The 25988-nt window shown below is 33.8% G+C and overlaps 1 protein-coding gene across 1 annotated transcript in view; it reads right to left on the bottom strand.

Moving 5' to 3' along the window:
* The window catches only part of dpr18 (defective proboscis extension response 18), a gene marked incomplete at its 3' end in the record, with an annotated part of 204664 nt that extends 179193 nt beyond the window's left edge, over positions 1-25471 (bottom strand). Inside the window, exons 1-2 of the mRNA XM_017613081.1 lie at positions 24867-25471; positions 10338-10765 (exon numbers count right to left, since the gene is read on the bottom strand). Of these exons, the coding sequence (XP_017468570.1) occupies positions 10338-10425 (88 nt within the window). The remainder of the gene's footprint in view (positions 1-10337; positions 10766-24866) is intronic.
* Positions 25472-25988: the final 517 nt, after the last annotated feature.

Raw genomic sequence — 25988 nt, 5'->3', positions numbered from 1 at the left:
ATTAGACTCTAAAAAAAAATTAATTTTAGTATAACAAAGTGCAAGATTGAAGTTGCTAAAAATTACATTGAGTTTTGGCAATTTTTTTCCTTGAAAGTGTAAAGCGGTTCCTTCCATATCAAGATATTTTTCGAACATACATTTTCTTGCAACCTTGCGGAGTGCTGCCAGCGTTCCTTTTTATCACATCACGATGGCGCGAACAAATGTGGCACGTTACAGAAACCGCTACTTGGGATTTGCCGATTTTGACAATTCTCAAGTAAGTGTAAACAACGTCTTAGAAACTTTAGATGCACTGAAATTTGCTAATACTTTCACAAAAATCGCCGTTTTTTTAATTTCCGCTATTAATTCTTTCTATAAATCATATATTTTAAAATTTAACATAATAAAACCACGTTTCCCGCCGAAAAATTTATTATTGAGAAAATTTACTATTTTACAGTTTATTCTATGGGCTTTGTTTACTTTTACTTGAGAAATTTCATCGCCGCCAGGAATGCGGAATCTTGTATTATATCATTCTTGTTACCATATAGTGTTTAGTGTTGGACAATTTTTGCTCTTAAAATTAAGAAAATTATGTCGAGCAAAAATAAAACTAGGTACTCAAAAAAGCAAATATGTGGTAGATTTCTGACCTTGTGTGGTAGATCCTCAAAAAAGTGGCAGATCTACCACAATGTGGTAGAAGTCCGATCACTGCCAGAAACTTGAATCTGTTTAAACTCTACATGATCTCCTCATTAATTTTATACCCATACTTCTTCTCTAACCACATTTCTCTGAATTCTTTAAATAATTTTTGAATCACTGACGTCAGAGTGAAAAACTAAAAACGCAATTTTACTGTATTTGGCCCATGGTTTCGCGAAAAAATTTATATTTGTGTTTAAAATTTACTATCACGCGGTGTTAAACGTATAATGAGCTACACATTTATAAAAAAATATTAATTATTAAATAAAAAAGAAATGTAGCCAATTCTGGTCAAGAAAAGGAGTTTCTATTATTGCCATCAGTGCAAATTACAAATCCCTGGCAAGTAGTCCCGGGATTTTCGAGACCTTAAAAAGTCCGGGATCCCATCCATTAAACATCATACCTGCGCAGCTGCAAAGGGCTCTGAAGGTGTCGTGCAATTGGTTAGATCCTAATTATACGAACTGCGTGAGAATCGGGTACATCCAAAGGCTTGGAGGGTAGTCAGTGTTACGTTCATCCCGAAGGCCGGAAAAGGCTCTCATGTTTCCCCTAGGGATTTTAGGCCTATCAGTCTCTTCGTTTTTGCTGAAAACGCTTGAGAGACTGATAGATCTGTACATAAGAAATGCGATTCTTCGTGACTGAGACGTGAAAGGGCCTTCAAAAATGTCACTCCAGAGGCAATAGTCAAGTATATTCATAATATACTTCGTGACAGAGCTATCACGTCGGAGTGGGGGAGCGTCTGCACTCAGTGCAGAGTCAATAGGAGCACTCCACAAAGTGGTGTTCTCTCTCCCCTGCTCTGAATTGCAGCTGCAAACGACCTCCTATAGGAACTGGAAAAAGTGGGATGGGGAGTGATCGCCTATGTAGATGATGTGGAACTTTTGGTTAAGGGACGATTTCTATACACCCTTTTTGGCCTGGCTTAAGGTTACATGAACCAGGTAACGGCGGCTGTCGTGGAAGCCTAACATTGGGGAAAGGGTAGGAAAGGTGTCGGTTGCCTTGTACTGCTGTAGGGGAGCTATCGGTAAAAACTAATTCATTAGCTCTAAGAAACCTGATTTAAGCTTAAATTGTTTCAAGGAGACCTTGTGGTGGAGCACACTAGAGAAGGCTGCACTTGTAAAACAGGAATTAGCGGACTGGCTCTCAACATACATATGTTAAACACGGCGCCTGCGGATATTGACAGAATTGTCGCGGCACGAAGTGCTATTAGGCTAAGGGAAACGGGGTTCTTTTGTGACGTAAGAAAGGAAAAGAAGACATTTGTCTGCTGCAACATATGTTTTTATAGGGTATTTTAAAGCACGTTACCTCTCAAGCGCTAGTGATGAAGGTTCTGACAGGCCATTATTCGATTGGTATTGATGCGGTGAGACTAAGAATTTCGACTGATCCTTTTGTATCAGCTGTCAAGAGGAAGATGAAGAGAAATCATATCCACACTTTATTTTAGACAGTCCAACCTTCCCGAGGCTCAGGGATCGAAATTAGCCGCATTCGAAATTTCGTAATCGGCTCGCGGCGTTAACCCAACCTAAGCTGTACTTCTTTGAGCTATGAAATAGTTGGTCACATTAGTTATAACTCCTCCAATTAATTAGGTAAAAATTTAACATATAGCACGCATACAATTTGTTATTCAGATTTGAAGTTAGAGTTATAGCGCGAAAACACATATCTGAGTAATCAGTTGTATTGGAGCTATATGTTAAAGTGAACCTATTCCGATAATTTTAAGAAATAATTAAGGTAATATTAAAAAACCTTTATGTGCAAAATTTTAGTAAAATAACTTCAAAACTGAGGGAGTTATTCATAAAATAGTTAAAATTTAATCAAACTTTCAAGCACCCTTGTCTCGAAAACCGGAGCCAATTTGGGAAAATGGGGGATGCCATTGAATTTAGAACGTCCCAATTAAGTGAGTTCAACTTTCAAATCTTTGCTCAAAATTTACAACCTGCACAGCGTAATTTGAACTCAGCTTTTTGTTTTGTTTTCTATTTCAGCGATCTAAATATTTATTCCTCGTCTAACAGTTACACTGTATGAAAATGAGTTACTCTTATATTTATCGATTTATTAAAAGATAGCGAATAGAATCCTATATAAAACATAGGTGTGCCAACAAAGGAAAAAATTAAACTTTTTGTTTTGAAAGCGTACCTGTTTTTTAGATTTTTGCAGCCAACCCACTCGCGAATTATTTACTAACGTGTTAATTTTCATACAAAATAGATTTCATCCATTAAACAGATGGGTGAAGATCGTGCCTTATTCGGATCTTAGACTAATAGAGTTTCCCATAAAATTGAGTATACGGCGATTTTTTTAATTTCGCAATGTTTTCCATGTAAAAAAAGTTGTGTATTTTTTATGCCCGAGCGCACTTGTGCACAAGGGTATTATAATTTTGTTCACATAACGGTTATTTGTAACAGCCCAAACGAATCGAGATAGATATAGACAAATGTATACAAAAATGCTCAGAATGAAAAGAGAAATCGATTAAGCCATGCCAGTCCGTCCGTGTACACGATAACTCGAGCAAAAATTTAGATATCTCAACGAAATTTGGTATGTAGATTGCCCTTTACCCAAGGTAGGTTGGTATTGAAAATGGTTAAAATCCGACCGTAACCACGCCCACTTCCCATATAACGGTAATTTTCAGAAATACGAAAGCTGCGATATTTCAGTAACTAGTGAAGCTTATTTACTGAAAATTGATATCTATAATGCCTTCTAAAATAAGAATATTATAGTTTCTTGGAAAATGGGCGTAGTCACATGTGATTACATGTGTATTAATTTAATTAATTTCTCCCAAACTTGGCACAGTTATTAGCCTTGGGGCAGCATACCAAACGGCTGAAAACGGCCTTAAAATCGGACTATAACCACGCCCACATTCCATATAACGGTAATTTAGAGAAATACGAAATCTTCGATAAATCAGTAAATACCGAAGCTAAGTTATTTAAAATTGATATTTGCAATAATTCTTTATCAAAAACTACGTTTATGATAAAATTTTGGAAAATGGGCATGGCACCGCCCACTTGTGACCTCATATGTGTATCTCGGTAACCGTTCGATCAATTTGTACCAAACTCGGTATGATTATTGTGCTTGCCACATAAAAGCAAAGCGTTAAAAATTATTGAAATCCTGCTTACCATGTAGCGGTAGTTTTCGGAAAGGTGCAAAAAACTATATTTAATACTTGCGCCGGTTATCAAATGTTCGGCTCCGCCCGAACTTAGACTTTTTTACTTGTTTTAATATGGCTTATATTTTAAAAAACATAAATCCAAGTACATATCAAAATGTGTAAGAAATTTTTAATAAGCCATATTCTAATAAAAAATGTACCAATATTTTTAGCATGGAAAACATTACCCCACGTCTCCGTTTTCTGCTAAATGTGTCTTAACATCTGTCAGATTTCTGTTTTAACTTTGTCCCATTTTCTTATTTGGGCAACTTGCTGTCTTAACATATCATATCCAAAATTACATCAAGCCTAAGGTTGCCAGATTTTTTATGCGCGAAATCAGTACGTTAGACTTTTTCATGCTAAAAAAATCAGTACTTTTCAATACATTTTTATTCAAAGCAAAATTATGAATGTAACAGCCGGTTTCACAAACAATTTAAGTGGAAAATTATTTTTTATTTTCTGTCAATTTCCATATAAAATTAAAAAATCTAAAATCATTTTTCACTTAAATTGCTGTCGGGAAACTGACATTTTTGATTAACAATAACGAGATCATTTCCATCCTCAGTGTTTAAATAGTCAAAGAATTCTATACATTTCATTTAAAAATTACTTTTAATTTGAAGTTCACTTTAAGAAAATTTTAATTAGAAGCAGGTTTCTCTCTTTGCGCCAGGAAGCAAACTTAATACTCTCAGTTGCTTCGTTTAAGTGTGTCATCCGCACGGATCTAGTCCGATACGCACTATCATAACAAGCGAGTTTGAAGGATTAGATCTAGGCGAATGACATCCTGGGGACCGGAGAAGGCATGTACCCACGGATGTCATTCGCAATAATCTAATCCTTAACACTCGATTGTTATGACAGTACGAATCGGATTAGATCCGTGCGGACAGCATCCGTCGGATACTGTAATAGGTATGATTATTTCAAACTGTGGAAAAGTACCACTATTTAAGGACATCATCCATATTTCCTCATTGCTGAAATTAATTTCCTCAAATACGCAAAACTTTTAAAGACTAAGAATTCGCTGAAAAGAGTATCTAACTCTATGTCTTGTATGCAAAGCTCTTTTACAATATCAGTAAATTGTGAAAAAAGAATTGTAAGTTAGAGGTAAAAGCCATTCGAATATTCATATTTGTTGTTATTAAACTGAAAGGTATTTTCGAGATAACTAACACTCGACAAAAAAACCAGCCTTCTTTTTAAATAATTTAGGCTTCATTATATTATCGCAACTGGGATGTAACGACCCGGCGATATGCCCATAATACGATTGATCTTTTTGTTGTATTAATTTCTTGAGCATATCAAACATTATCTGAAACATTTCAACTATAATACAATTATTTTCTTCTTAATTTTTACAGTACACTTTAAGGAAGTTCCAACGTTATTTAAAAACCTTAAGAAAATCCTAAAGTATTTTATTTGAATTGAAAATTCAGTAAAAATCAGTACAAATTTAAAAAAATCAGGGCATTAGCGTACTGATTGAAGAAACAACAAAATCAGCTCAAGAGTTGAAAAATCAGTACTGTACTGATAAAATCAGTACGTCTGGCAACCGTAACTATAATACAATTAGTTTCTTCTTAATTTTTACAGTACACTTTAAGGAAGCTCCAACGTTATTTCAAAACCTTAAGAAAATCCTAAAGTATTTTATTTGAATTGAAAATTCAGTACAAATCAATACAAAATTTAAAAAAATCAGGACATTAGCGTACTGATTGAAGAAATGAATAAAATCAGTTCAAGAGTTGAAAAACCAGTACGTCTGGCAACCGTAATAAAGCCAATCAGATCGGTCTGTACCCAATGTAAATGGCGAGATAAAATTAAAACTGAGTTGTCAAACACGAAACGACAGCTGATGTTAAGTTAGCGATGGTGAGAAATTCGGCAAGACAGATTTAACAGGATTAACAGTGGAAATTTGCGGTATCCACCTGACATTTCTGTCTTAAAATAGCTTTTTTAACAGAATCTGTAGAAGGTGGAGACATGGGGTTACGCATATTCCAAAAAATCACCGTATACTTAATGTTGTGAGCAGTGTTGCCGCGAATTATTTTTAGTGGTAGCCAAATCCCTTTAAAAAAAGGGCTAAAAAAGTCGTTGTGGCTAAAAATGGTAGCTAAAATTTTTTACTTACATATACATATATAAGTATACACGTAAACATTTTCAATAAGTAAAAGCGAAGATACACAACATGCGTTCGCCGGCAAATGCGTCACGCCGTCAATGTCAGATAAAATTGAACACGTGTGGATATGCTTATCAGCTGTTTTTTGTTAACAAAACAATGAGCGGCACAACGCAAGGTGTGTAACAGCAAATTTTTCAACGTCGTCAACGCACCAACGGATCAACGCAACGCCGCAGCAAATAAAATGATGTACCTTCAGCTTAATGGTATACCTAAAACCTTTTTGTATAAAATAGGACACCAGCTTGCTGGCTCCATCAAGTGATTGTAATATCAGGCTCGAAGCATATAACTTACCAGCATGCTGGTACAATATTTATTTCTTTACAAATGAAGATCGAAATAATTAGAGCCGAAATTTCATAATTTTTCTACCATTTTGTTAGACATTGTTTTTTTTTTTTAATTCACAACGGCAATATCGTGAACTTAATCTTCCACAAACACGGCTTTGACTCATTTAGTGAAGAAATTTCCGTCACAATAATTTTCACTTAGAAAATTGAGCTAATTGCACCACACCAGCATGCTGGTACAATCATAAAATTTTCAAATAATTTTTGAAGTCGCACCAGCGGCTGGTACAATCACACCACAAGAACATACACGGTCAATCGACTTGATGGGCCATTTAACAATAACTTAACTTAACTTATCTATTTTAAACTATAGTTAAATCGTTAATAAATAAGTTAACAGCCCTAACAGTTTTACAGTATGTATGTATAAAAACGTAAGGAACATACAATATATATAAATATCAGTCTTCCGTAGTTTAAAAATTCATCTCTTACATAAATGAAAAAAAATTAGATCAAATTAAGCATATACAACTTTTTCATGCCAAATAGGAAGAAATTCTCCAAAGGGCTAAAAAAGGGCTAGGGGCAATTTTAAATTTATGTGGCCAAAAAAAGTATGTAGTAGATAAATCTAGCCGCCAAAGGGCTAAAACGGCCACACTGGTTGTGAGTGACTGTATATATGTAAGTATACATATGTATATAAACAGACTCTGACAGCTTAACAGTTTGACACAATACAGAAACAAAACGGCTGACCTAGCCCAACTAACAAACTCTCCAGAACAAAACTCTTACAAATTACGAAAAGATCTCATAAGACTCTTTTAACATACTTGGATAACCGCATAATATAATTCTTGTAAAAAGACTTAAATTAGGTCTCATAGTACTATTTTTATGAGATGATAATGCTACTAGAGTTAGTAAGCCTTTAAATCTCATAATAAGACCATCTTGAACCTTTTTTTATAAAACTTCAACTCTGATTTATACTCCTAAAAAAATGCCCATATGAGTAGTTAATTGTTATGATACTTATAAGAAAACTCTTGTAATATGTAAAGTATAAAAGCACTTATAAATATGCCCTTATGAGACGTAGAATGGTAAAACACGTATAAGAAAACTGTTACGAGTACAATAGAATCATTGCTCTCATTAAAACTACAACAGAGGTTCACTTATATCAAGAAAAACATTCTGTCAGCCAACATACCTTGTTTTAGTGTTAATATGTCAAAATAGATAAGTTTAATTGGAAAAAAGTTAAAAGATCCACTAATTTGCGAGGGAAAATTCAGAAGATTTATCTTAAACTAAAATATAACACGTCCAAGAGTGTTGCAGCCAATAAAAGAGTTACTGCGAATTTTAAACAATATTCTAAAAATAATAGATAATGTACATCAAAAATCTATTCGTCCAGAATATAACAGCTTTAATCCTATTCAGAACGACTCGAATGAAGGTCACGATGCAGAAATTTCTGTTGATTATATAATAGCACCATGGCATGTAAGTCCTCTTCAGCAGCTTCTAAAATTCTCCCTTTTTTTGGTGCAAGGCTGGGTAGTCCAATTTGCCTCTGGCTTTGAATTCGCATCTCTCAGCAATTTTTGAATTGAGGAGACTTTTTTAGTATTTGGACAATATAGAGTTCCCACATTCTCCCAATTGTAAGCACAGCGGTAAGGCATATTTCCCCATGTTCAATAGTTTGCACAATTTTAGATGACATTCTGAAAAATTATATAGTTAATTCACTGCAAAACTTCGGAATAACATCTAAATATATCTTTACCTTACTGCAAAGTATTAATTCTTAATTAATACAAACAATATTATTTGCATGCTAGCTCTTTCGATATACGCGCACACTACCGAATGACAAATGTGAAATGGAGTATGAAACACTCAAAAACAAGGCTCCATTTTCATTGTGAGATTTATAATTTCGTAACAGGGGTTAAATGTCTCATATGAAATCTTTAGTACTCATAAGGAGAGTAATAAAGAGTTTAACACTCATGAAAAGAATTAAAGCTTCATACAAAGATATTTGTTTTCATAAAAAGAATAATACTCTCATATGGGTAAGAAAAAGTGTACAACTCTTGTAACGAAACTTAGCCTTCTCATAACCAGAATTTGATCTTCATAAGAAAGTCAGCGACCACATTTTCCTTANGTAAAACACGTATAAGAAAACTGTTACGAGTACAATAGAATCATTGCTCTCATTAAAACTACAACAGAGGTTCACTTATATCAAGAAAAACATTCTGTCAGCCAACATACCTTGTTTTAGTGTTAATATGTCAAAATAGATAAGTTTAATTGGAAAAAAGTTAAAAGATCCACTAATTTGCGAGGGAAAATTCAGAAGATTTATCTTAAACTAAAATATAACACGTCCAAGAGTGTTGCAGCCAATAAAAGAGTTACTGCGAATTTTAAACAATATTCTAAAAATAATAGATAATGTACATCAAAAATCTATTCGTCCAGAATATAACAGCTTTAATCCTATTCAGAACGACTCGAATGAAGGTCACGATGCAGAAATTTCTGTTGATTATATAATAGCACCATGGCATGTAAGTCCTCTTCAGCAGCTTCTAAAATTCTCCCTTTTTTTGGTGCAAGGCTGGGTAGTCCAATTTGCCTCTGGCTTTGAATTCGCATCTCTCAGCAATTTTTGAATTGAGGAGACTTTTTTAGTATTTGGACAATATAGAGTTCCCACATTCTCCCAATTGTAAGCACAGCGGTAAGGCATATTTCCCCATGTTCAATAGTTTGCACAATTTTAGATGACATTCTGAAAAATTATATAGTTAATTCACTGCAAAACTTCGGAATAACATCTAAATATATCTTTACCTTACTGCAAAGTATTAATTCTTAATTAATACAAACAATATTATTTGCATGCTAGCTCTTTCGATATACGCGCACACTACCGAATGACAAATGTGAAATGGAGTATGAAACACTCAAAAACAAGGCTCCATTTTCATTGTGAGATTTATAATTTCGTAACAGGGGTTAAATGTCTCATATGAAATCTTTAGTACTCATAAGGAGAGTAATAAAGAGTTTAACACTCATGAAAAGAATTAAAGCTTCATACAAAGATATTTGTTTTCATAAAAAGAATAATACTCTCATATGGGTAAGAAAAAGTGTACAACTCTTGTAACGAAACTTAGCCTTCTCATAACCAGAATTTGATCTTCATAAGAAAGTCAGCGACCACATTTTCCTTATTCTGAAGGTTTTATAGTAAAACGAAATTCCAAAAATGTAGCTAACTTACGCAGTTTAGTAAGTAAAAAATATAAAAAATTACGCTTTTTAGGTAATAAGTGCTGATACATGAATTTGAATTCATATTAAGTAACAATTTACAAAATAATCAAAATTTTGATTATTTTTGAGGCGCTTTGCTTTTTTTCGAAGTAAAATGTTCATTATTATCAATAAAATTTCAATCCCCTTAAAGTCTTAGCTTATAATTTCAAAAATTGACTTCTAAAAGTCTATAATGCTTATATTAAACTAGTCTACTTTAATTTCCATTTTCCAAATTTGTTTAAACTGGCAATGAGGTATCTCTGCGAACCATCGGGCCGGATAGTCGGATAACAGAAAAACGTCCGGATAAGCCGGATTCCGGATATCTACCGGATATACGGCACATCCCTTTTTTATATACATACATATATATATGTATCTATATATATATATATATATATATATATATATATATATGACTCAGGCTACGGCCATGCATATGTACATATCTACGCATATATATATTTTCTTACCCCAAATACTTATGATTTAGAGAAATACTCACACAGTAGGTGAACTTGCGAGCCAAGTACCAATCCAAAGGTTATCAAAGACATAAGTCGCAGATGGCAGAAGCTTGATGACTGCCTCATTCTTTTCACTTCCCTTCGGTGCGCTGTATGAAGACGATTCCAACGTCAATACTTTTCTTTGCATTTTATGTCCTGGATTTTGTTGGTAAAACTGCTTGCGCTGCTTTCATCGTTTCTTCATTTTTTACGCTCCACAATGTTTATGCAATTTCTACCTACATCTCATTTCAATTGACGTAATTTTTTTTTAATAACCTTTATGTTCACTTTAAATGTGTGCATATATGTAGGTCTTTTACAGTATTTATAAATATACATTACATTACCGAAAGAAATAATAAATGTTCACAAGTTAGATATTCGGTAAAGTGGCGCTTCTTCAAATTTGCACATTATTATACTAAAATAATGGGATATAAAACATGTTATTTGCAAAGCCTTTTATTTTTGCCAAAAAATTATTTGCTTTTTTAACTGCTATAATCTGACTGAAACATTAGGTAATTTGTTAACAGTTCAGGGGCCTATTTCATATAGTGGAACCCGGTTTCAGTTCCATGAAAAATTCCATTAAGAAGTGACAAAAATGTCGTTGTCGGGTTTTAAAATTGTCGTTGACAAAATTGCCGCCAGTCATATGAAATTTGTATCTAATTCATATATGTATAATAACTGTTTTTGCATTATTTTAGTTTTTACAAATCATTGAAAAGTATTGAAATGCGTACAAAATTCTCCTGTGATAACTTACTGACGAAGCTATTTAAAGCTCAGTTAGTCTAGACTTAATTTCCGTAACTTAATATTTTAGCCAACCTGTTGTATGAAAAACTGTATTGGCGGTTAGTTAAAACTTAACTTAACGTAAGCAACTTAAGAACTTGTAGATTTTCGATTCTTAAGTTACGGCCTTACGGAAATTGATAGCGGTGAGAGAATCAGGCTTTCCAGATTTTTGTTTTTGTATTTCTCAAAATTAAATGTGCGCAAACATATTTTTTGCATTAATTTTTTTGATGTGCCATGTTAGACGGCAAACTGTCAAAGAGCTAAAAGAGAAAATACAAAAACAAAATATTTCCGCTTCTGGCTTAAGTTGACGTGTTGAGTAATCATTGATAATTTCTTACGGTAAGTTAAATTAAGTTAAGTGTAGACTAACTGAGCTTTTAGTTTTGTCGCTGTTGTCGTGACAATTTTGTCAGAGTGACAATTGTCGCCAATATTCCAATATTGTCACTGTCGCTTTCCAAAAATTGTCACAGTTGCCTACAGGCGTCTATGAAACAGGAAAAAATTCGCCGACAATTCGACAAAAGTCAACAATTTTCACACCTGTCACTTTTATGAAATAGGCCCCAGATAGTACTTAAAAAATATCTTACTAATATTATAAATGAGAAAGTTTGTATGTTTGGGAAATCATCACACGGAAACGACTGAACGGATTTGCATGAAATTTTGTACGCAGATAGCTTATGGACCAGATTGGTTAATAGGCTGTTTTTTTTTAAGAGTTGCCACCTGTTAAAAGAGTTAATTTATTTAATATGCGGGAACGACTGCACGGATTTGCATGAAAATTTGCAGACAGATAGCTTATGACCTAGATTGGAAAATAGGCTACTTTCTTAAGAGTTTCCACCTGTTAACAAAGTTTAATTAAATTATTACGCGGAAACGACTGCACGGATTTGCATGAAATTTTTCGCACGGATAGCCAATCATCTAGGTTGAAAAATAGGCTACTTTGTTAAGAGTTGCCACCTGTTAAAAAGTTTAATTAAATTAATACGTGGAAACGACTGAACGGATTTGCATAAAATTTTGCACAGAGATAGCCTATGACCTACGTTGGAAAAGAGGCTACTATTTAAAGAGTTGCCACCTATTATAAAAGGGTAATTAAATTAATACGCGGAAAGACTCAACTGATTTGCATGCAATTTTGCACACGGATAGCTTATGATCTAGGTTGGAAAATAGGCTACTTTTTTTAAGAGTTGCCACCTGTAAGAAATGTTTAATTTAATTAATACGCGGAAATGACTGAACTGATTTACATGAAAGTTTGCACACAGATAGCCTATGATCTAGATTGGAAAATAGGCTACTCTCTTAAGAGTTGCCACCTGTTAAAAAAGTTTAATTAAATTAATACGCGGAAAGACTCAACTCATTTGCATGCAATTTTGCACACGGATAGCTTATGATCTAGGTTGGAAAATAGGCTACTTTTTTTAAGAGTTGCCACCTGTAAGAAATGTTTAATTTAATTAATACGCGGAAATGGGTGAACTGATTTGCATGAAAGCCTGCACACAGATAGCCTATGATCTAGATTAGAAAATAGGCTACTTTCTTAAGAGTTGCCACCTATTATAAAAGTTTAATTAAATCAATACGCGGAAATGGCTGAACTGATTTGCATGGAAGTTTTCACACAGACAGCTTATGATCTAGGTTGGAAAATAGGCTAGTTTTTTAAAGAGTTGCCACCTGCTAACAAAGTTTAATTAAATTAATACGCGGAAACGTCTGAACGGATTTGCATGAAATTTTGCAAGCAAATAGCTTATGACCTATAGTTACGGTGGCCATATTAACCAATGTAAAATAAAGGACATTTTTTTTAAATTATTCGGGAATACGTACATATAACTTGTATGATAAAATTACCTTACCCATATCGTAATTTGAATCAAATATTTACCAGTTAATTAACCTATTCCGAAAAATTAAGCCAAATCCTTTTCAAGGACTCCGTCATCCTTTGCTGCCAAAATGCATTTACCATAATTCATACTGCACACCGAATTCAGCACGCAGTGGTTCGAAATTGGGATTTAATGTTCATAATTCACCGCAGTCTTAATTTTTTAATAAATTTTTACTAAAAAGCAAAAAAAAATGTATTTTTGTGAACCTTTTTTTATTTTACTATATTTTATTTTATTACATTTCAAACATTTTTTGTAATTTTTTCGTTTTGGGGAACCATACAATTGTTTTTAACTAGTCTTTGTTATGTAAGTGGAACAGGAGAATACATTTTCTTCTAAATTGCCACTTTTTCTGCATTTGGCACTAAAAAAATTAATATAATCAAATAAAAATTCACAAATCAGGCTCAACTGGTCTCGTGCAAAGCTGTAATAAAAAAAATTATCAAATTAAGTGAAAAAATGAACGCTCCAGTGAATTACGAACACTAAATGCCAGTTTAGAACCACTGTGCAGCAGGGGGTTTATTGTTCTCTTTCAGTGGAACTGGAAACTTTCTCCCCTGTGCTTTATAGATTGTGCAAAGATTACCGATTAAATAGAAACCGNGTGCAAAGCTGTAATAAAAAAAATTATCAAATTAAGTGAAAAAATGAACGCTCCAGTGAATTACGAACACTAAATGCCAGTTTAGAACCACTGTGCAGCAGGGGGTTTATTGTTCTCTTTCAGTGGAACTGGAAACTTTCTCCCTGTGCTTTATAGATTGTGCAAAGATTACCGATTAAATAGAAACCGTTAAGTGGGGTGCGAAACAAACTGGCGAAGGTTTTCATTATATTTTATAAGGAACATTTTTATTTTTCATATTCTGTGTTTAAAAATTTACCTCTGAAAAATGCAGAGCTGATCTAAAGGACCGTTTAAGAAATAAAGGACAAAAGGCGTCCTTTATTTTGAAAAAAATTATAAAGGGCAGGGGGTTAAAATAAAGGACTGTCCTTTAAAATAAAGGACGGATGGTCACCGTACCCATACGGTATATCTACGGTGACCATATTAACCAAAGTAAAATAAAGGACATTTTTTTTATGATTTGGGAATACGTACATACAACTTGTATGATAATAGTACCTTACCAATATCGTAATTTAAATCACCAGTTAATTATATTATTTAATTGTACAAGTTCCTCTGCTGTAGCGAAAAATTAAATAAATTAAAAATTAATTTATTAATAATTAACCAGTTAATTATATTATTTAATTGTACAAGTTCCCCTGCTGTAGCGAAAAATTAAGCCAAATCCTTTCCAAGGACTTCGCATCCTTTGCTAGCAAAATGCGTTTTCCATAATTCATACTGCACGACGAAGCCAGCACGCAGTAGTTCAAAATTGGAATTTAATGTTCATAATTCACCGGAGCCTTCATTTTTCAACTAATTTTTACTAAAAACCGAGAAAAATATTTATTTTGGTGCACATTTTTTATAACATTTCAAATTAATTTTTGGGTATTTTTTTCGTTTTGTTAGAACTATATAGAAATAAAATAAATGAAAAAAAATGAAAAATTAAGGCTCCAGTGAACTACGAACACTAAATGCCAGTTTTGAACCACTGTGCAGCAGAGGGTCTATTGTTCTCTTTGAGTGGAACTGGAAACTCAGCGTGCAACACGCTCTTGGGCACAACTTTCCCTGTGCTTTATAGATTGTACAAAGATTACCGATTAAATAGAAACACTTAAGTTGGGTGCGAAACAAACTGGCGAAGGTTTTCACTATATTTTATAAGGGACATTTTTATTTTTCATATTCTATGTTTAAAAATTTACCTCTGAAAAATGCAGAGCTGATTTAAAAGACAGTTTAAGAAATAAAGGACAAAAGGCGTCCTTTATATTGAAAAAAATTATATAGGACAGGGGGTTAAAATAAAGGACTGTCCTTTGAAATAAAGGACGGATGGTCACCGTACCTATAGTGGAAAAAAGGCTAATTTTTTGGAAGAGTTGCGACCTGTTAAAAAAAGTTTAATTAAATTAATACGCGGAAACGACTGAACAGATTTGCATGAAATTTCGCACAGAGATAGCTTATGACCTACGTTGGAAAATAGGCTACCATTTTAAGAGTTGACACTTATTAGAAAAGTTTAATTATATTAATACGCGAAAATGACTGAACTGTGAATGTTTGTATGTTTGGATGTTTGGGAAATCATCACACGGAAACGACTGAACGGATTTGCATTAAATTTTGTACGCAGATAGCTTCTGATCTAGATTGGAAAATAGGCTGCTTTGATAAGAGTTGCCACCTGTTAAAAAAGTTTAACTAAATTGATACGCGGAAACGACTGAACAAATTTGCATGAAGTTTTACACACAGATAGCCTATGACCTACGTTGGAAAAGAGGATACTATTTTAAGAGTTGCCACCTATTATAAAAGTTTAATTAAATTAATACGCGGAAATGACTGAACTGATTTGCATGAAAGTTTGCACACAGATAGCTTATGATCTAGATTGGAAAATAGGCTAATTTTCTTAAGAGTTGCCACCTGTTAAAAAAGTTTAATTAAATTAATACGCGCAAACGACTGAACGGATTTGCGTGAAATCTTGCACGCGGATAGCTTATGATCTAGGTTGGAAAATAGGCTACTTTTTTTAAGAGTTNGCACAGATAGCTTATGGTCCAGATTGAAAAATAGGCTACTTTCGTAAGAGTTGCCACCTGTTAAAAAAGTTTAATTAAATTAATACGCGCAAACGACTGAACGGATTTGCGTGAAATTTTGCACGCGGATAGCTTATGATCTAGGTTGGAAAATAGGCTACTTTTTTTAAGAGTTGACACCTGTTAGAAATGTTTACTTTAATTAATACGCGGAAATGGGTGAACTGATTTGCTTTGAAGCTTTCACACAGACAGCTTATGAGCTAGGTTGGAAAATAGGCTACTTTTTTTAAGAGTTGCTACCTGCTAACAAAGTATAAATTAATTAATACACGGAAACGTCTGAATTGATTTGCATGAAATTTTGCAAGCTGATAGCTTATGACCTACAGTGGAAAATTGGCTAATTTTTTGGAAGAGTTGCGACATGTTAAAAAAGTTTAATTAAATTAATAAGCAGAAACGACTGAACAGATTTGCACGAAATTTCGCACAGAGATAGCTTATGACCTACTATTATAAGAATTACTACTACTATTTTAAGAATTGGCACCTGTTTTTGCTCACAGATGGTTTATGACCTGGATTGAAAAATAGGCTACTTCCTTAACCGGTTTCCCGATCAGACCGAAATTTTTACGCTTACTACGGATTTCGCAAGGATGGTCTTAGACTGAAAGTAATTCCGATAACTCAAGGCCCCTCCCATACAAATTTGAATTTTCATATTACATACATATCTCTGGAAGCATTTGTGGGAGAGAACTGGAACTTGGTATAGAGATATGTATGTGAAATCAATGTTGGCATTAATCGATTTATTTTTTAATCAGTTAGTTAATTCGACTAAATTCAATCTGATTACAGTTAATCATGATTAATTTTAATCTGACTTAACAGTTAATCAAAACCGCGATTAAAAAAAATAATTTTTAATCATTAACTCTTAATTTGATCAAGTAGGTTTGGTGACTAATTAATTTATGCTGGAATTTTCCTGTGCACACAAAGCAAGTTAATCCGGTATTTTGGTGTGCATTTTCATTAAGATCTATACCAACAAACGTTTTACAAACCAGGTATGTAAAAGTTTCCAGTTTATGTATTACTAATAACAATAATTATAGTTTTTTTATATTATGTGCTTTTTATAAACGTAAAACACAAAATAATTACTATAACTAGTGTTTGGTTTCAAATTCGGACAAACTAGACAACTTAATCAGATTTTATTTTTAATTGGACTAACGATTAATGATTAAAATTAATTAATCGTAATCGCAGCCAGCGATTAACGATTAAAAAAATTTAACCATTAATCGTACAGTTGATTACGACTAATTAATTTTAATCGTCAAACGCGATTAACATTCTAATCGTTAATTTTTAATCGTTAATCAGATTAACATTTTGCCAACACTTTGTGAAATCATATTCATATTCACGGAGAAAAATGGACGTTTTTGGAAAAGAGGCGTAGCACCTCCCATACTGACTGAAAGTTTCATATTGCATATCTCTTCAAATGTTTCGGGTAAAGTACTCAAGCTTGGTATGGAAATACATATGTATGTATGTATGTGAAACTAATACCACACTCATGGAGAAAAATGAGAGTTATTGGAAAAGGTGGTGTGGCAACTCCCATTCAAATTGATTTTTCTATGCTGCATATCTCTGGATGTGTTTATTGCAGAGGACTGGAACTTGACACCGAGATGTGTAAACAAAATTAATTCCATACTCATGGAGAAAAATTTGCGTTATTCGAAAAGGGACATGGTACCTCCCGTACAAATTTACTTTTTATACTGCATATTAGAGTGGAGCGAAAAAACACTTTTTCCGAATTTACAAACGTAATAGCGCGGAAAACTTGCTGTAATTAAAGACAAATAAAACGCAGAAAAAAATTTTGAAATCGATGAATAGCTTCCATTCGCGCAATGAGGCCAAAGTTTTAAAATTTAAGAAAAATTAAGAGATTCAGATTATTTTAATTTAAGCAATATTTTTTTGGAATAAATGAAGCTGACATAATGGCTTTACGATCAGTTAAGAAATATCTGCGGAAAAAATAAACACATCACCCTACTAGAACAATTTACTCTATGCTCCCAATACAATTACATTTTCGTTTTCAAATCTCAAACACAATCACAAATTACTTCGAAAATTTCCTATAGACAAACGTTAGAATAGTACAATAACTCTCACGTACACACAAATTTGCAGTAGAATACGGTAAAATTTTCATATTGCTGTTAAGAAATTCATAGAAACTTTACCCAATACACTAAGTAAAGCTACCTGTAAAATGTGGAGTATTTACCGAGTCTGTTCTGGTACGGTATTTTTTACTACATACATATGTATGTATGTACATATATTGGAAAGCTAAATTTCTACATTCCCTGCAACGATGCATAGAGTTAATTTTAGAAGCAACCAAGTTCGCACTTCCCTTCGAGAATTCTTGATATTAGATACTTGATATTAGCAGCGACAGTTACAAATGTATTGAGACTCATTTCTTGAAGTTGACTCACTTAATTAAGGTTTTGCCATTGCGTTTGCATTTCCATTTTACTATAAAATAAAATTTTGTTTTTCTCATTGTTTTTTGTTAGTGATTCACTAAATACCAATATATCGCAAAACTTTATTTAAAATATTAATTTATTGAGTTTCTTCTTTAAATGGAGGTTACTACTCAGAAACGGAAACCTATAACAAGACATTCATTTGAATGTCCACTAATTGGCAATCCTAAGGATTTGCCAAACTCTGCACTTCCTACTAATGGTGATATTCTACGATGCTGCAATGAGGAAAGATTTAATCTTTCGTCGAAAATTAATAGGACAAATGTATGTTTTTCTGATGTAGCTAACATTGTGTCAGAGAAGATCGAGCAGTTTACAAAAAAGCTTATATTCCTGTAGTATCAAAGAATAGAATTATCAAAAAAATTCAGGATTATCACAGTAAGTATATAAATGTCAAAAAGTCATTCGAAAGAGACAACAAAATAAGGGCTCAACATATCAATTAAAGCTTGCAGAGTTTAGAAGTTCATTGGCATGGTTGTTTGGTGTGGCAACCTGCAAGTGCGCTTTGACATTAAACTGCACTTGTGACAGGTCTTTTGCTCTTTGCGTCTGTTCAAATCCCGTAAATGTAACATGTGTATGCGTAAAGTCGAGGAAAATTCCCTCCATTGAACTAAAGTTTATGTATGATCAAAGAACCAACCGAGAGGGCAAAATTTCTAGCGTTCTTCGCAAAACATCTGTGAAACTTAACAGGCGACTTGAAAGAAAACAAAAGGAGTCCATTCGCTTATGTCCGGAAAAAGTAAGTTCTTCCGTTGTACTATCATTTGGTGACGACACAGATGAAGAAAGACAGTCATCTAAACCGACTCGTTGTCAGCCACCTCCTTCACAAGGGGAAACATTTGAGCCTCCGAAAAGAATAGCAGATTATTTTAAAGATTCAACATTATCTCGTGATAAGTCGTTTAATTTAAAAAATACAGCTTTGGTATGTGACCGATATGGTGTCTCTGATAGAGCAGCCGCAGCAATCATATCTAGTACACTTGTTGATGTTGGAGTCATATCCGAATCAGACAAAGCTTTTGTAACAGATCGAAGCAAAGTCAGAAGAGAAAAACAGAAAATAAGGACAAGTTTGCAGCAGAATATATAAATCACCGATTCTATACGAGGCTTATATTTTGATGGTCGCAAAGATAAGACATTGAACATCGAGATAGCAGGCTCAAAGCTTTTTAGACGTACTATTACAGAAGAACACGTGTCTCTAAATGAAGAACCTGGGTCTCGATACCTTAGCCATGTTGTACCAAAATCTGGAAGCGCAAAACATATAAAGGAGGCAATAATATTCGATCTAGTCAGTCGATGTTCTCTTTCCCTTCAAGAGTTGGATGTTGTGGGATGTGATGGAACAAACACAAATACTGGCTGGAAAAGCGGTGTTATTCATCATATAGAAACTTATTTACAACGAGAAGTGCAATGGGTTGTTTGCATGTTACACCTTAACGAACTTCCATTTAGACACGTTTTTGAATATCTAGATGGTCCCACATCTGGACCAAAGTCGTTTTCCGGGCCAATTGGAAAGGCACGCTTAAATTGTAATATATTACCCGTAGTCAAATTTAAAATCATTGATGGCTTTCTGCCGAATGTAGACACTAATGATCTCAGCAAAGATCAAAAGTATCTTTTGCGCATCTCTCAAGCTATTCAAATAGGGGAATGTCCTCTTGATCTTGCTAAGGCATATCCAGGTTTAATCTCTCACTCCCGTTGGCTAACAACAGCAAATAACATACTCAGATTGTATATATCAACACCAAAACCCTCTACTGCTTTAATTCAAATAGTTGAATTTACTCTTACATGTTATGTTCAAGTATGGTTTTCTATATAAAAACATAGCTCAATATTAGATGGACCTAAAAATCTCTTCTTGATGATACAGGCATCAAAAAGCTTAACACAAACGTTGCAGGAGGTTGTCCATCCTGTAATACAAAATAATGCTTATTTCGCGCATCCGGAGAACTTGCTGTTGTCCATGTGTCTGGATGAAAGAAAGCAAATTAGAGAGATTGCATTCAGGTGCATTTTAGAGGCTCGGACTAGCAAAGCACATGATAAAAAGAAGTCTGGAATACGCAACTTTATTATTCCGAAGTTAAACTTTGGCGCCTCTGAATACAGTGATTTAATTCATTGGAGTAATCAAATACTCGTTTCACCACCACTCTTAAGGAACGTTCCAAACGAGGAAATTTCTCGACTAATTGAATCACAAGAGATTCCACAGTGGGACTTTCGAAATTTTCCCTGTCACACGCAAGCTGTGGAACGTTGTGTAAAACTGGTAACATTGTCAGCAGAAAAAGTGGTGGGAGTTGAAAATAGAGATGGATTGATCAGATCGACTCTAAAATCAAGGGAAAACATGCCCAAGTTTGATACAAAATCAGACTTTGCATTTACACAGTAAATATGTACTTTTATACAGGGAAGGCACTCGAAGTTTACCTATTAAAAATGCTATAATTTTGTAAATTTTTTGTTTTGTTTTTAACATCAGGTTATCATAAAAACATGTCAAGTTTAAAAACAAAAGTATATTACTGTTCGATATAGCCACCTTTAGCGCGAATGATAGCTTCGAGTATGTCCGGGAGTGCTTCAGATGCTGCACGAATGTAGTCTGATGGACTACTAGACCACATTCGTGCAGAATGTGAAGCATTCCCGGACAGACACGATGCTATTAATCGCGCTAAAGGTGGCTACATCGAACAGTAATTCACTTTTCTTAAAATTTAACATGTTTTTATGATGACCTGATGTTTTAAATAAAAATAGCCAAAGTAGACAAAATTATAGCATTTTTAATTGGTAACACTTCGAGTGCCTACCCCGGTAGAATATGGTTAGATGGTTGGGTAGGGCGGGGGGGGAACTCAAAGTGCAGCCACCTACTCGTGGTGAGTTATGTTTCGTTTCTAGTCTCTATGAAACGGGCTAAGTGCTGCATTTACATTATGAAACAAAAAGGCATACAAAATTTCGTTACCAAACAATATTCTCTTAATTTTTCTTAAATTTAAAACTTTGACCTCGTTGCCCGAATGGAAGATATTCATCAATTCCAAAATTTTTTCTGTGTTTTATTTGTCTTTAATTACAGCAAGTTTTCCGCGCTATTACGTTTGTAAATTCGGAAAAATTGTTTTTTGGCTCCACTCTACAGAGGTGTTCACTGGGACTTGGTACTGGGGTATGTAAAATCAATTCTAAATTCATGAAAGAAGATTAGGGTTATAAGAAAAAGGGGCGTGACACTTCCTGTACAAATTGACTTTTTCTTGCCACATATCTCTGGAATTATTTGTGGAAGAATACTGGAACTTGGTATGGAGTTGTGTATACAAAATGTATCAATTGCTCATGGAAAAAATGTGAGTTATTAAAAAAGGAGGCATGTCGCCTCCCATTCATACTAAAAAATTCTTAATACATACCTCTGGAAGGATAGAAAATCTCTGCAAGTATTTTAAATTTGTTATGGAGATTTATTTTATAAGTGACGTACTGACAGAAAAAATTTCATTTAATGGAAAAGGAAGAGCCGGGTTCGGCCTTATAATCTAAAGCTCTCATGATGCATACATACCTCTTGAGGCATTTGCTACAGTAATGAGAAGTGGTATTTTATCAAGGCCAGGTTACTAAATTTGAGTTGGAAATATTAGAGACCGCCGTGGCAGCTCCAAGAAGGTTACAAGTTCACGGGTCGTATCCTTGGAACCATTTTAAGGTAAACTTAGAGGGATTGATATCTTTCGTATGCCTAGCGCGCAGACGAGATTTTATAATTTCATAGTTTTGAACGGCCTAAATACCTTAACTGGCTTAAAAAATAACTAGCTATAATAAAATGGGCATAAAACTAAAATATAACATCATTAAATTATTTTTCATATTTGTATAAAAACGTGGGNGGCTTAAAAAATAACTAGCTATAATAAAATGGGCATAAAACTAAAATATAACATCATTAAATTATTTTTCATATTTGTATAAAAACCTGGGGTGAAACCCGCGGGTACAAGCTAGTATATATATAAAAACAAGAAAGATCATTGTAGAGGGCATCAAGAGGATGACATGACATCAAGTATTGTTTTATACGAACTTTTTAAGCACCGACTCAATTTTTTTTTAATACATAATAACAGTTATTTTGCCATTTTCACCGTTTCATAATACGCCTATTGTAGGAAGCCACAATCAAATTGTAGGATCTTTCTTTTGAGTCCCCACATCAAGGCGCACACCATTTGTAAATTCAATGAGAGGTGTGGTCAATCAATTAGGACCTTAAGTGCTAAGTAGTCAGTTCTATATCGCTACTAACTTTTATCTATGCTCAAATGCATAGTTGGACTCTTTATTTATATATGTATATTAAAGTGGTTCATAAAAACACTCTTTTTGGAAATTCATAAACGCTACATCAGATTATTATTATTTTGAAAATTTGACATCCGATTCGTAATCAGCAACCCCAGAAACCCCCTGGTAACAAGTTCTAACCCATGACAACGCGTAAATCGTTCAGTATCAACGTTTTAATTTTACTAGTCTCTTTTCGAGAGTATATTTTCGGGCACTAGGCCCATTCTAACTGACCAAGACAGGTATGTAATTAAGGAAATGTTCCCCAATAATACCACAGAAATTATATGCAAAAACCACATTTTTAGCTGCATTTTAACATGTCAAGAAAATAAAAAAATTGAGAACATCAGCGTTTTTATAAAAAAACCGACCAGCGCGACCTCTGAAAATTTTTTTTTTTTTCAAAATAAAAAAACACGTTTCTCATTTTTTATCACAAATAACAATAATTTGAGGTAGCGTTTATGAATTTCCAAAAAAAAAAATTTTAAACCCATCTAATGTATATATATTTTTTACGTACTCCGGATTTGCCCGTTGAAATTAACTTTAAAGATGTAACTATGAAAGAAAATTTTTTTTAGCTCTTGTATAAAAAAGTCCTTTAACAGCAAAGTGTTAGGCCGGCCCAATGAGATCATTTTTGCGGATTCCGCCTATAAGTGCCTCAACTTAGAAACCATTATTACACGACGATTTGAAACGCGCAAATAATTTTTAATAATAAACAATGGCATGTCAATTTAAAAAAATCGGAACGTACTATAAACCAAGACATATTGGGCCATATGCATAAAAACTATGCAAAGGCTTTTTCTTAAAATTTCAGACCTTTTCCTCGATTTGTTCAAATAAATTTAGGTGAAAGGTATGAAATTTTAAGAAAAAAGCAATTGGTTAGCTTTCATGCATACGGCTCATTGTACCTTACTACGAGCATTCTCCCTTTTTTTCTTGAAATATAAAATAAAAAATTTCGTACTTTGTTTGTACGATTTTATAGGCGTAAAGTTCTATATTAATGTCTCCACAAAATCTGAGTTAATTCAGGGAGATTTATTGTAAAGTGCATAGGCTTTTAAAAATCATAACCTACTACACTTTAATTGTTACTTGCAGTTATAATTTTGTTATATGTAGGTGTTTTATATTTGCAGCATGTAAATTCAGTAAATTAACTTTTAGTGTAATATAACACTATTAATTTGTTTACAAAATATACTTCTTTCCCGGCTGCGTTTGGCATGTTAAAGGGTCTCACAAACACAATTCCATATTAGGGGCCTTTTAACATCAGAAAGCACTGGCGTTTAAACCCTTGTCGTGGCAGAAGTAAAGTCTCACAATCGGCACTAAACTCTTATTTACACATATATATATATATAATACATAAGTTTACGAATATGACTTTTTTAAAGCAAAAGACAAGTTGTGATGCAATATAAAAATTTAAATTACGTATGTATGTGTTGATGTGACGTAATTTATTTGTGTCTATTCTCCGACTTTAAATTTAACTTAGCATGCTTTTCAAAAATTTTAATAACTCTCCACATATTAATTTTGACTTTTCTCGCACAATCAGTGGTTGAGACTAAAATAATGAAGAGATCAAATGACTGAAAAATTTTGACCAGATAGCATTTATTTTCAAAAAGAATTAACGCCGCTTCGAAAATCTCACCAGAAACACAAGTCCTCACGAGTTATTTTTTTAATGTTATTTTATTTTTTTGCAATTAGATTGTATAATTATCACGATTGAGAGAATACAAAGGTTGCGCCGATCTCGGACCGCTATTCCTCTCTTAACGAATTTGACAGAATCGTTGTTTGCATGACGTCACACTGGTGCAACTTGTTTACGTTTTCCTTGCAACATTTTTTCTTCTTCTTCCATTCTTGCTCACGTTTTGGCATTTCTCTCTCGCAATTGCACAAGTGTGACGTCACACAAAAGTTATTCTCAAAAATCCTCTCTGATCGGCGCAATCTTGTATTCTATCATTCTTGTATAATTATGTTCCATTTTTTAAAATCAGTTTCAATAAGTATAGAAACGTTAATTTACTATTCCAGTAACATCAATTTTTTAAGAGCAATTATTTTGGCTCAACTAATTATTCCATTTCCTTCGGGCAGTAAAACGACCTTTTTTAACTCCCGATTTTTTAACTCACTACAATCACTTCTCTGCTTTACCTCCAACTATATTTTTAATGTGAAAATAAGTATATTAATCGTATTTCTTGAATTGTGCTGCTACCACTTTCTCACTTTATTAACTTTTATGCAGACATATCACGCCTTTTCACTTAACCGCTATTTGCAGTTTTTTTTTATTCCGAATATATTACAAAGTGGCACACCAAACCGCTTAATTGCTTGTACATTTGGCGTTAAGGGGATGGATGACACGCTTGCTTTCAACCATCTGGGAGGATAAGGTGTTTGCTGGCGTTATGTATACGACATGTACGGTTTGAGTGGCTTCCGCTTTTTGACAGTTAACTTTTTATGAGTGACAGCGACCTTCCATGCTCTTAAGTACATGTACTAGTGAACTTTTTATAGGCGTCATAGCATCATCCGCGTTCACTCGCACGAACATCTTCAAAAACAGGAACAAACTGTTGGCACAAAACCACATCTGTATACAGCATCCCGTATTTAGCTAAGCGAAACAAAACTTACCACAGTTGGTGGGCTCGACAAATTCAACTTGCTTTTATTACTCGTTTGCGCAATTCAATGAGTGAGTACAAATGTTTTTCAGTACTTTGTTAAGTGGATGTCGAGTGAAACTTGAGCAGTCACGAATTATACATACAATAGTATTGCAAAAGAAATGCTGCTGAAAGGAGTTGTATAGCGTATGGACTTTTAATTATTTACTTTATGTCGTAAAAGTGCGAAACATACCTATAGGGTGATACATCTAGACCTTGGCTTTTTATACCCGAGCGCACTTGTGCACAAGGGTATTATAACTTTGTTCACATAACGGTTGTTTGTAATAGGCAAAACGAATCGAGAGAGATATAGACAAATGTATAACATAAACTAGCAAATACCCGGCGTGCTTCGCGACGCCTCGTGAAAGTTAAGGAGAAACCGTATTGAAACTCAAATGGGAAAACCTCTTCTGGGGAAGAATTTTGCCTTTATTAGTATCAGTGTTGCCAGAACTTTT

The sequence above is a fragment of the Rhagoletis zephyria genome, unplaced genomic scaffold (genome assembly GCF_001687245.7).
Source record: "Rhagoletis zephyria isolate East Lansing unplaced genomic scaffold, Rhagoletis_zephyria_1.1 Rzeph_scaffold_00609, whole genome shotgun sequence".
Lineage (NCBI taxonomy): Eukaryota > Metazoa > Arthropoda > Insecta > Diptera > Tephritidae > Rhagoletis > Rhagoletis zephyria.
The sequence above is the reverse complement of the archived record's forward strand: the minus strand, read 5'-3'. Positions and strand labels throughout refer to the sequence as shown.